Genomic DNA, 13,420 nt, shown 5'->3' with positions numbered 1-13,420 from the left:
TCCCTGGGTGCTGGCATCTTTGATTCCATAAAACTGTGCCACAACAAATAGTGATTTCCTGCATTGAGAAGTTGGATGCTCAGCATAGGAAGCAGCTTTGGAGCCAACATGTAGAGAAAATGCAGTGTGAAACAGCTGACTGACAGCCACTGCAACACAGACGCAGCGTCACTAGGTTGGGACAAGTACTAGGACCAGACTAGCAGAGCGGATGAGATAGATATTTACTGACCAGCAGCTAATAGTTACCATTCAATGACAGTAATTAGTTAATTCGTCTTCTATTTCTGGTTGGAAAAAGAAGGGGTGCTTTGTAAAGCAGGACTTGCAGCAACAGAAACAGCTTTACTTAACTTTAAGCAGTAATCTGTCCTTCCATGCCCTGGCTGCAGAGTACACACCTTCATCTTTCTCTGTTGGCTGGCTTTTTCTCACTGCATTTCTTTTTGCTCTTCTGCAAAATATAGGCCTGCAGAGGATCCAATAGAAATGCAGTCTAGCAAACAGAGTGGTGGAAAGATTGCCCAAGAGGGAGGGGAAGAAAAAAGGGAGACTTAGTTGACAAAGGTGTTATATACAGCCGCGGGCACCTTCCCTGCAGCCTGCCAAAGATCTCTTCTGTCTGCTGAAGGTGTGTGCAGGGAGATACTTAGCAGGTCGCAGGGAAGGTTTCTGCAGTTTAGTTGTAAACTATCCCTTTTAAATGTTTTCAATAGCTTCACTATAAAGCATAACTAAAGACGTTTTTAAGATTTGAATAGAGTAGTGAGGAGTTAGATCCTCTTTCAGGTTTTTTATTGTAGTCTGTTTGGCCGTTAGGGAGATTCGCTCTCTCTAATTTTCCCCAATCACCAATGTCACCGGGAACAAAAACGAGGTGAAATGCAAACTATTGAATTGCCACCAGAACAGGAACAGAAGATGCATCTTCCAATGGGGACACCTGTTCCAAGGCAACCTTGTAAAAGAGGATATATCTCACATTGGAAATGTGTGGTATCCTCTTACTTCATGTTGCGTCACCAGGACAGGAAGTGAAGGATGGCAGAAACAAAACTGACAGCAGTTTGAACCCTACCTACTCTATCCTGTATGAAAAATGTTTTTGCTTTACCTATGCTTTAATGCAAACACATTACCTATGCTGCAAAGCGCTGATCAACTACTTTGTACATATGGGATGATAGCATTAGAGGAACCATAATCATTTTTCATTTGTAAATCCCAACTACCCCTTTGTTTTGATGGCTCAGCTCATTTTCACTAAACATCCTGACATGATCACAATTTTGTCATAATTCAGTTACAAACATCCTTTCTTTACACAAGTTCCTAAATAAACCAAAGGAAGCCATAGAGCAACACATTGTGCAACATTACTGTACAAATAGGGTGACTGATACTGTATGGGACTTTGTTTTGTACACAATTAACAGAAGCAATTGGCAATAATCTTAAAAATATCTTCCCCTCCCATCAGCTTAATTTCTAACATTATGAGTACTGAATACCTCCAGAAATATTTGTATTTTGCCTGTGAATACTACATCATTCACAAATTATGTTATTTACAGGCACTGTGTGATACCCATATTTACCTTTATCATAGCTTATATTTGCTGGTGGTGCACGATACCTCTGGCTCCAGCTCTGTCTGGGGTCCTGCCCAGCTCACTGACGTCACTTGTGGCCAGGAGCTGGGGGGGTGCCATCCGGAGCTATTAGCAACCTGGGATGCAGTGACCAGAAAGAGCTATGTACCTGTAACCCCCCACCTGGCCCAGTGAAATGGTGCCAGAGGCACCATTGTAGGAACAGCCCTGCCTGCCAGACTGAAAACCAATACTGGTCCGTAAACAATCCTGGTACTTTTGGTTATGTGCAAAATGCAGTGCTCTGGGCCAGAGCAACCAATCACCAGACCCCAAAACAGTCACACAGTGGTGGGGTGAGCAATTGTTGCCCATATTAAATATTGTTCATAGTTGGTGGTGATTGTGTGCCAACACGGGAGCAGTGTAGGAGGGGGGGGGTAAAAGATGTTGGCTTGGACAATACTGAATGTAATAACTGATCCCTCAGACTTTTTCTTAGAGATGGCAGATAATGTCCCATTCCAGATATAAAACTAATGGTGCACTTTATTGGATAACAGTGAAAATTATATTAGAATAACTATTATTTCCAAGTATATTTAAACATTGCATGGTCAGTGAAAATAAAAAGAGAAGAAAACCTTTCAAATGTTCACAGGAAAATACAAATATCTCTATAAGTAGAGGAGCTAAATGATTAATTAAAGGGTTTCTAAAACATCATATATCTACTGCTAGCAAGCAGTAGCTATATGCAAAAAGTTTAAAAAAACCGAAAAAAAACGCTTTAACAGTGGTTTAAACTTACCTGTGTCTTCCCCGCGCGCTCCTGTCCGAAAATGTGAAAATTCTCGGGCGGCCGCAAGGGATCTTGGGGCGCACGCAGTTCACATTTTCGGCTGGGACACGAGGAGGGACGCAAGGTAAGTCTATGGACGCGTGCACCCGCATGCAGACACCGTGGGACAGGAAGTGCCAGCAAGCCGAAGAGGAGGCTGAAAACATCAGGAAAGAAGATCGGATTAAGAGACATAATTTAAGGTAAGTGCTTTAATTAACGTTGGGGGAGTGCCTTTTATGTCACTTTAAGTACTAACTTGTTTGCAGTGGATTTTATTCGGATGTATAAGTCATGCAACCAATTTCATTGCTGAACTGCTGGGAGATAATCGGCCTCATTCAACAACGTGTTATTATTCTTAAAAGGAAACTATAGTGACTTATTTTGTTGAAGATTGTAAAATAATACCTTACTCCACTGTTATATTACCGGAGCACTGTAAGACATTTGTAATTAGGTAAAACTGACAAATTGCTGGTAAAGAACTCACATTGATCATTGCATTGGAAGTGATCCTGAAGAGAGTGGCCCTTTCATTCACGGATTTGATCTTCTCGCTGCTCTCTGCTGGTAGTTTAAGGTTCTCCAGCTCACTCAAGGAGCGCTGGAGGGCGGCTCCATGCTTAGCGATGAGGTCATTGCATGTGCTGAGGTCATCCAGCTTACTGGTCAGAGCTTTTAGGGAGCTATGCAACTCACTCTTGTCAGACTGTGAGCTTGGTTCCTCATCCCCAGAGTCATCTGCACAAACACAGACAGTTCACATTTCAGATTATGATTAGATATTTAACCTTTATTTTAATCAGTATGTAAACTAATTACTGCCAATCCTTGCAAAATAGAGTATGTATGACAACCGGTGTACACCACATTATTGGATTACACCATACAATTTCAGGTATGTATTATTATTATAGAGCATGTTGCATCAACATTACAGTGTGACATCTATAACTAGTTTTCTTCACATACTTATATGTAAGATAGTGTTGTTTTCTTTCACTTTAAGCAAAATTCTGGGCATACATAAAATAAATATCAGTACTTACCTTAACTCACGGGCCTGCAGCAGCCCATTTCTCCTCTTCCCAATGCTGGAAAGCGGGTCGCACTCTAACCCCATTACGTACAGTGCAGGACTAGCAGCAGCCACTGGTCCTGCACTGTACGTAATGATACCGGCAATAGGGGTGGCATCAAAAACGGTCAGATACTGGTATTTCGTCACAATCAAAACTGGTGGGAGGAAAGACTGAGGAACTGTAAGTATTCCATTTGTTTTAAAGGTAAGGTAAGTATTCCATTTGTTTTAAAGTATCCTGTAGTAAAACAATCATTTTCGCATCAGCTGAGAAGGGGGAGTGCGGGGCACTGATATTTTTTTTTAGTCACAGTGGCATAATGGTTAGCACTCCTGCCTCGCAGCACTGGGGGTCCCCGGTTCAAATCAGGACACTATCTGCAAGGGGTTCTCCCAGGGCTTGCGTGGGTTTCCTCTGGGTACTTTCTCACTCCAAAGACATGCCAAGAGGTTTTTTGATTCATGTCTAAATCAGCCCTGTATGTATGCATGTGAGACAGAGACCTTAGATTGTAAGCTCCTTAAAAGAGAACTATGGGGTAAGTGTTTTTCCCCATAGTTCTCTTTAGGGTCATGGGAGGATATATACTAACCTCCTCCCGTGACCCAAAGCTCAGTATATCGTGGGCCATAATGAGAGCGCCGCAGCCAGGACAGATCTCAACAATACTGTTGAGATCCACACAGCTGCGTGAGTGACAGCTGGCTCTGCCCATCTAGAGGCAGAGCCAGCTGTGCCCGCCCCTCCCCCGTTTGTTCCTCCAATTAGGGCTAAAGGATCGGAGAGGGGAGGGGGAATCCCTGCGGGGAGCGTTGACTGGCAGTTACCGTTCACTGCAGGGAGACGATCGGGAATCGATCTGCAGCATGTTTCTGCTCACAGCCCGATCAATAGCGGCAAACTGTGACATCTTCTTTGTCACAGGTCGGCTAGAACTATGAGGTGAGTGAAAAGCACTCACCTCATAGTTCTAGCTGACCTGTGACAATGAGACTGTCACAGGTCGGCTCAGTAGATCGGGAGGTGAGCGAACACATACCGGCGTTCGATCACCTCTCGATCCTGTCACGGCTCTCAGCTGGATTCCCCCCGCCCCGCTCCGATCCGCCAGCGCTGACTGGCGGAACGGACGGGGAGGGGGCGGGTACAGCTGGCTATGCCTCTAGATAGGCAGAGCCGGATGTCAGTCACGCAGTTGGGCAGATCCCGGCATAATTGTCAGGATCCGCTTCAGCTGCGGCGTCTCAGTATACTGAGCCTAGGGTGACGGGAGGACGCTAGTTTGTGTCCTCCCGTTACCCTAAGGAGAACTATGGGGAAAAGCCTTAACCCCATAGTTCTCCTTTTAAGGGCAGGGACTGATGTGAATGTGCACTATGAAAAGCTCTGCGTAAATTGTCGGCGCTATATAAATATCTGTAATAAATAAACACACAAATGTCCCGAGTTAGGCTTGAAAAAAAAATTATACAATTGGAACTGTCCCTGGAGCCTCTGACAAAATGCTTTTATGAAGGTAAATCCCAGTTATACTGCCTGCAGAGGAAACACTTTTGCCATTAAAAAGCTGATGGTAAAACTGTCCTTCATTCATATCACGTCCCCTTGTCCTTTGTACAGTTCTTGTCTTGTTACTTTAATAAATGATTACATTAACCTTGAATCTACTTATACATATTAATAGAGACAGCAAAGTAAGCTAGCCTAATATTTCTGACCGTTTTATTATATTAGTGATATCCCTTTTTTATAGACGTGCCAGTTTTTAAATCCTCTCCAGCTCTCTTTTATCTTTCTTACAGACATGTGGACACTGTACACACTGATCATGATGTGCTTTTACAATTCATTTATAAATTCAAAAATCTGTTATTTTTCAGCTTCCTTTAACAAGCAAAGCTGTCTGGCAAAAGTGGCAGTTAGAGAATTGAAAAAAAAAACTATTTAACACTGACAGGGGTGCCTACAATGATCAGCTTTATCCCAAAAGGAAACCAAATATAGTGTTGCTTTCTCTCTGTAAAATATCTGCCTAGTTAATGGCAATACGCTTGCCATACGCCTGTTGTGGGGGGGCTGTAAATATACGGCTTTTTTTTTCTGCTCGTGTGTGCTAGGACGAGCTGTGACGGCCGCACGGCGCCCTTGTTGCCATGGCGCCCTGTGCGGCCGCACGGCTCGCACACCCCTAAGGCCGGCCCTGCCCCTAGCGTCCGCAGGAGCAGAACCCATTGACAGGTGTAAACAGCCATTAACGGCTGTTATATAATCAAGTGTCCAGCAGCTCTATAGCCATCCGATCGCTTGTATGGAGCCCAGCAGTGTGCGCCCCACCCCTCTTTTGCAGCGCCGCTTACCCCCTTCACCACTGTTACCGGCTATCCTGGGCTACGCTTTCCCCTCTGCGGGACCAGCTTGGCGGCTCTCTGCGTTAGGATCAGAGGGAGATCAGCACTCTCCCACTTGCTGAACTCTCCTCTGATCTCTGAATGCGAAAGTTGTGTGCATTACATCACATCCGCATTCAGCTGTCTTTTCTCTGGCTGCTGTAGCCAGAGAAGAAGCTGATGAAGCATATCTCTGCTACATCAGCTTCTTTGGGGATCCCCAGGTGACATGTGACATTAGGGGTCTTGCAGACCCCTAATGTCTCCATAAAGAGGACCTGTCAGTATGCCTGTGCTATCACATAGGGGGATTGTTAGCCTTCTATGTGACAGCAATAATATTAAGGCTAAAAAAAAATAAAAATAAAGTCACATATTAAAAAAAAATGTGAAAAAAAAAATGTTTTAAGTCCCCCGCCCCCACGTATATGCACACACAAACGTAAACATGCATTGGGTAGGCCTACATGCAAAAACGGCAATTGTGCCGCACATGTTACATATTATTGAGAACGTCAGAGTTTGACTAATAATTCTAGGGCCATCTATCACTGATAACACTAAACTGATTAGCAGTAAAAGCTTTTAAACTGTCACCTATAGGCAAATTTGGGTATAGTAGTTTTAGTAGCTTCGCGGGTGCGTGCAATTTTAAAGCTCGACATGTTTGGTGTCTATTTACCCGACGTGACCCTGTCTTTTATATTTTAACAAAATATTGGTTAGTAATAAATGTTTCATAACATAATGTAGGGGGAACACTTTTGTTTTCAAAATTTGGGGTAATTTTTCCTTAATATAGTTCAAAAATAAAAAACCTCCATTGGTGACTAAATACCACCAAAAAATGTTCTATGTGTCTCCAAAAAATGGTATAAAATGTATTTCAGTACAGTGTTGCATGACTGAATAAATGTCAGTCAAAGTACCGCAGCGCTGAACACTGAAAAATGTGTGTGGGGATGAATTGTATGAGGACATGATGAGTGGTTAGTTTGAGGTGGGATAGGCGTTCCTGAAGAGATGACTCTTACCGGATCGCCTAAAGGCGGGAGATAGGCGGACAGGTTGGGGTAGAGAGTTCCATAGGATGGTAGAGACTCTATACTTAGACTATTATTGAGAGAAAAGGATTGTCCGGACTAATGGATGATCTGGGATGGAAGTGACATAGATTGAATTTAGATAAGATACATTGACTTACTTGGATACTGTTATGGATACTGAAGTATCAATTGTTAAGGCTAATTGTATCGAACCTTAGATCTGTTTTGTATGCTCACTGACTTAGCAAGGCTCAGAGAGCTATTTCATTTTGTTTTGTTGGGTTAGATGTGTAATCCTGTATGCATATGAAGGTATACCTAGGAGAGTATTGGTCTATAGTTTAATTTTGTATGTCGAGAAAGGACAGGCATAGGAACTTCCCCTTCCCTACAGCCCACGAGCTAACCCTGCCTCTCTTCTTCTCCTGGCTCCACTAGATGCGAATCTGCTCGTCATCAGAAATCTTATATATGGTATATATGGTATTATATATTTATTGCATTATTCATTGATCTATGTAAGTAATTGTTATGTATGGTTAGTTGTCATTTCTAATTACTTGAATGCTCACTATAACATTCATATAGATACTACAGGCCACCTCCTATAAAACTTCCTGACGAAGCTACGGCGAAACACGTAGAAGAATGGAAAAGTACAGATTTTTGGATGGAATATGTAATAATATGGAAATATTTAACAATATGTTGACTGATCTAATTAATTATTGACATTGTTGTAATGCAATCAATGCTAAGAATATAAATTATTGCTATTATGCACAATATAAATCTGTACAGGTTCCCAAGAGGTGACATGCCGTTTATATGTATTATGGTCCTGTTTTTAGATGAGTGTTATATGGTTTTATATACAATTCTTGCTAATCATGAAATTACCTTATTAAATATGAATTTTACTATATGAAAATGAGTTACGTAGTATTATGTCTAGCTGTATCTCCTTGCATTATTCACGAGTCACCTTGAAAGCCCCATTTTTTCATTGGTAGTTATGGTTTATATCCGGGGGCAGAGTTGTGGATGGCTTTGTAAGTCGTTGTTAATATTTTTAATTTTATCTTTTGGGCTATTGGAAGCTAGTGCAGGGATCGGCAGAGGAGGGTTGCAGACACTGAGCGGTTGGTTAGGTGGATTATCGCAATGTTCTCTGAAGTCATTATACAAGATTAAAAACTGCCCTCTCTGCTCTCTGTTTGCAATCCAGTATCAGCACCTCTTATGTTGCCTCTCCTACTCATGGTAAATAAAGACAGCGACAGTTGCTTATACAGAAAATGCAGACATTGTGATCAGATTCCTGAACGCAAGATTCAGAAATCCAGGACATAGATCCTTCCAAAAGTTCATAACAATGATGTCACTGCAGGAAATCAATCTTCATTGGGCAAACCCAAATACACATGATGCATAAAAACAGGTATTAACGCATCATGAAAACACATGCAGAAAAACATCCAAAAGATAAAACACAGATAGATGTGAACCTAGCCTTAGAATTATTTCCACCTTAAATGGCCACATAACTACTTTACAATCTAAGAAAAAGTACAACTACTTCTGTGAAACTTTCTTCTTTTATAAGGGTTATTCAATACAATAATACAAGCAGCATTATACCAACTGAGCAGTACCCATAGCCACAAATCAAAATCTATCTTGTACTAATGTGGCTTTCATAAAGTTAAGAGAACTATGGGGTAAGTGTTTTTCCCCATAGTTCTCTTTTAGGGACACAGGAGGACATATACTAACCTCCTCCTGTGACCCAAAGCGCAGTATATCATGGGCTATTGACCGCAATATACTGAGTGCGCCGGACAATACTCTCAAGATCCACCCAGCTGCGTGAGTGACAGCTGGCTCTGCCTATCTAAAGGCAGAGCCAGCTGTGCCCGCCCCCTCCCCCGTTTGTTCCTCCACTCAGCGCTGGAGGATCGTAGAGGGAAGGGGGAATCCCTGCGGGGAGCGATGACTGGCAGTCACCGCTCTCGGCAGGGAGAGGAGCGGGAAGTGAGCGGATCGGCGGCATGCTTCTGCTCACTTCCTGATCGTTAGAGCCGACCTGTGACAGCTTCTTTGTCACATATCGGCTCTAACTATGAGGATGAGTGGAAATCACTCACCTCATAGATCCCCTTTAACTCTGACTGGTTGCTGTGGACTACTGCACTTTACACTTAGTGCTTTTCTCCTTATTGAATAAGCAGAATAGCGTCTCAAGCCCAAAGCCAAGAACTCTGCGGAACGGTTTGCTTTCTTGTTCTTGTGTGTGAGCCCCTCTTTCTACTCTGTATTTCTCAGCTGGTTGGAACCAACCAGAAAACAAACTCTCATATGATACAATGCAATCTTAGCAATGAGTACGCAATATACTATATGATGCAGTAGAGTTGTGTGTCACCAGTCCCTCAGAGATAAAGCGGAAGTTCCCTAGGCCCAGAAGCAGATATAGTTACAATTTCAAACTATCACTATTCCAAGACTACTTGCTGTGTAACATTTCACAATTAAAATGATACAGTGCCCTTTGATGATTTTTATGATTTCATAGGTTCAGGTACTCCGTGATCTATCATCATCTTTGAGATTTACAGGACAATTCTACATGGCATGGTTACTCAAGCCTGGTAATACCACCTGTTGTTCTTAATAGCAATCCACGGAATGTGTTTCTGCACATTGACTGGCATAACCTAACCTACACTATATATGTATGAATATGACTCTTACATAAAATGCAATTCTTGTGTATATTTTAAAGCATACTCAGTGTTTATTGTCAAACATAATGATGTGAAGGTGCAATGTAGGTAAGATATACTGTGTCTGTGGTCAGTAATGAAGATTTTAGTATGTGTTAGCGTAACTTCAATCAAGATAAAATCACCAGTAAGCATACAGTACGTAGCTTGTTAAGTTTAAATTTGGGTTGGCCTACTGTTTGCTTAGATCAACAAGTGAGCAATTGATAGCATTATACTGATGATGTCCTCTACCCTGGTAACAGAGATTTTGAAGCATCCCCAAATATCTGTTTCATAAAACTCTGCAGGCTATGAACTCATTAATATTTAACAAAGCTCCTCGATCTTATGTTACATCTGATTTAATAATAATATTAATAGTTAAATTAGTAAAATTAAATGCTTTCATTAAGGCTTCTGGCATCATTCAAGATTCAGACAGTCTCATGGGTTTCCAGAACCACTAGCTGGAGATCGCAATGTCTCCATTCACAGTTGAGATCTTGCTTTCCAGAAAATGTTCTAGGAAGGAAGATGCCTTGTCCTACTCCCTCAGTGTGGTTGTGCTCACACTAAGACTGCATCTGTGCCAAGGTTCCTATTATCCACAAGGCCCGGAGCTTTGGCAGAAAGCAATAAACTGAACAGAATGACAGGGAGACTCTAGGATAGCAGAATTAAATGAATTCCCCAAACAGCAAACAAAGCACTTTTTCCACCTGAAACATTTGTGTATGCAGAACAGCACTAATGAAGCTTTAAAATGTTTACTTTTAAAAAGCCATGAAATGCTGAATCAGCTGATGCTTGGAAAACAATATATTATTCTGTTAAGCCATTAATCTCCAGTACAGATTCAACCACAGATGCTAACTAGGATAGAAATAAAGAATATGTCAGTAAAATACATATAGATAGCCTTCCACTCCCTCACCATAGAGACTGCTACCCTTAACCATCGAAGGCAGTAAAATGTTTGACCTGCCCTCGCATTCATTAAAGAGCTGCATTCTTGCCATGAAAGAATATGCCCGATGTTTATCCAAGCACTCAATAAGCTCATTGATTGCTACTCTTCTTGTATTTCTTGTATTACAAAAAGGCCAAAACAGGTTACAGAGGAGAACTATGAGGCGAGTGAAAATCACTCAGCCTCATAGTTCTAGCCGACGTGTTACAATTAAACTGTCACAGCTCAGTAGATCGGGAAGTGAGCGAACACATACCGCCGCTCACTTCTCCATCTATCCCTGCAGAGAGCCGTGACTGTCACTCATGGCTCCCTGCAGGGATTCCCCCCGATCCTCCAGCGCTGACTGGCGGAACAGACGGGGGAGGGGGCGGGTACAGCTAGCTCTGCCTCTAGATAGGCAGAGCCAGCTGTCACTCACGCAGCTGGGTGGATCCAGACAGTAATGTCGAGATCCGTCCCGGTTGTGGCGTCTCAGTATACCGCGAGCTGTATCTCACGGTATACTGAGCTTTGGGTGACGGAAGTTTGTGTTCTTCTGTCACCCTTAGGAGAACTATGGGGAAAAGCCCTGACCCCATAGTTCTCCTTTAACAAAGGGTCTCCATCACTGGGTCAAATGTTAGAATACTCAAGGAGATGCCGTATCCACATCTACTCCCACATAGTTTATGTTCTGAGTATAGAATATATAGAATACTAAGAAATACAAGGATGCCTTAGGATTAGGAACCTGCCAGGATAAAAATGACGGCCATTATAACATGTTTTTAAAGGTGCAAGCTCTGGTGATGCATCTCTAATCTTGGCTTCCCTATATAAAGCATTTGTTTATAAATTCATAACTGCAATTTTTGCTATGTTTTTAATATCCTTTTTATCCAAGTTTAGCTTTCAAGAGTCACAGACCTGGAACAAACATGGGCCCACAAATGTGATGAAGCAAAAATAGCAGCTGCTTAAAATAAATGTATAACTACCAAAAAGAATTATACACATTTAGCATGATTGTTCTGGAAAGTAGCTGGAAAGTGTGCTAGGCAATTTTAGCATTGCTCTGGTTATGGCCCGAGCCATGCACCTTCTCTTTCACTAGTTATAAATTGATCTGGGTGGTTGACTTTTTTTCATTGTTGGATTTGGCGCAGAAACACACTGGAGGTATTCAGGTGCCTTAAGTGAGCCTTGGTTTTGGTGTGTTACTGTACCTTTAATAAAGAATGGTGCTACCTAACAGCATTCTTACTTTCAGTTTAGGGGTTATATACAGTACTGTATGTATCCCATGTTGGGAGTTCAGATAGTTTAATGTTAGGAATATCACTTTGCAGGAATGCCTTTATGGGCCATTGTGGCTTCAAATGTATGTCTTTATCAGGAGGAGCAGCCTCGGCACTCCAGCTGTGGTAAAAGTACAAATTCCATCTTGCCTCTGGGAGTCATGCCATGGCTGTTAGTCTTGCAATGCCTCACTGGATTTTATTTTCACCACAGTTGGAGTGTTGAGGTTGCCTACCCTTGCCTTAGATGTTGAAAGTTTACTGTGCTAGTATTTTTTTGTAATGTTGGGTCATGTGGCCAGGACCCTGCTATACATATACTTGTTCCAGGTCAGTGACTAAGAAGTGAAGTCTGAAATTGGTAACAAGCTGCATCCATGTAATTGGCTGTTAGCAGGCATTTTATGGTTCCATGTAGACCTGTGAATGATAATATAAAGCATTTGTTATACATCCTTCAAAATGAATTGATAAATCTTCTGTTTGAAAATATTTCCTCCAAAACACTACATTTTCTTCTGTGTGTGCAGGAGAAGATAAAGCAAATGGCCATATTTTACATTAGATATGATCATGTTAAAATGTTATTGACTAATGAGAGACAGCTGTTCATTCAATAAGAGAACGGTGGCATTACACATCTGATTAGCGGCACAGAATCTCTATGAGTGGAATGTAATCAGCAGACTTCCTGTTGGTAGATGGGAATGACCTTCATCAAAAGAACAGATCTGTCTTTGTGTATAAAAGAGACCATCCAAATGTTCTAGCCAAGGTTTAATTTCAATGATGCTCCTAAATTTCAAAACAAGATGGTTGAGTGTTTATATTCATTCTGTTTTATAACTACGTCATATTAACATCACAGTGACCAAAGTTTACCTTGAAAGTGGACCTTTCATTAAAGTGTCACTTAGAGTGACACTAAACTGTAGATCATCTCTGAATTTGTGCTGACACTATCCTTCCTTCTGGAGGGGGGCTACTTTTGCTCCCCATGGTCCCTGTGTGTGTTGTTAGGTACCCATCTTTCCAAGCTCAATCCAGGGATGCACTACAATCTCATGTTTAGTTAGCTAATTTGAAATGAGATTGTAGTCCATCACAGGAGTGAGCTTGGTGCGGTGCCTACTTTACACAGGGACATTGGGGAAAAAAGTAGCCACACTCCAGAAGGAAGGACAGCGTCAGCACAAATTCATAGATGATTTGAGGATCTACAGATGACAGATGCACAAATAAGCTACATTTTTGTTAATAGTTAGGGTACTTGAATGCATTTTTCAGGTTTAACTCCCGGGTTTAGTGTCACTTTAAAGTGCTGGCAGTTGGGTGTGACCATCTGAATGCTGAGCTGTTCTAATTGGACTAAGCTCCAATACTACCAAGTGATGTTACAGCTTGCCAGACCCCCCCCCCCCCCCCCCCCCTTTTTTTCCTTTCAAGTTGTG

General features: G+C 41.9%; 1 protein-coding gene across 1 annotated transcript in view; it reads right to left on the bottom strand.

The window, feature by feature from the left end:
* The window catches only part of LOC108798451 (oxysterol-binding protein 2-like), a 199,984-nt gene that overhangs the window by 81,511 nt on the left and 105,053 nt on the right, over positions 1 to 13,420 (bottom strand). The window contains exon 3 of the mRNA XM_018570208.1: positions 2,927 to 3,177. Within this exon, the coding sequence (XP_018425710.1) occupies positions 2,927 to 3,177 (251 nt within the window). The remainder of the gene's footprint in view (positions 1 to 2,926; positions 3,178 to 13,420) is intronic.

This window comes from Nanorana parkeri, unplaced genomic scaffold (genome assembly GCF_000935625.1).
Source record: "Nanorana parkeri isolate BGI_ZX_2015 unplaced genomic scaffold, ASM93562v1 scaffold1477, whole genome shotgun sequence".
In the NCBI taxonomy this organism is placed as follows: domain Eukaryota; kingdom Metazoa; phylum Chordata; class Amphibia; order Anura; family Dicroglossidae; genus Nanorana; species Nanorana parkeri.
Note: the sequence above shows the minus strand (reverse complement) of the source record. Positions and strands in the feature narration are given on the sequence as shown.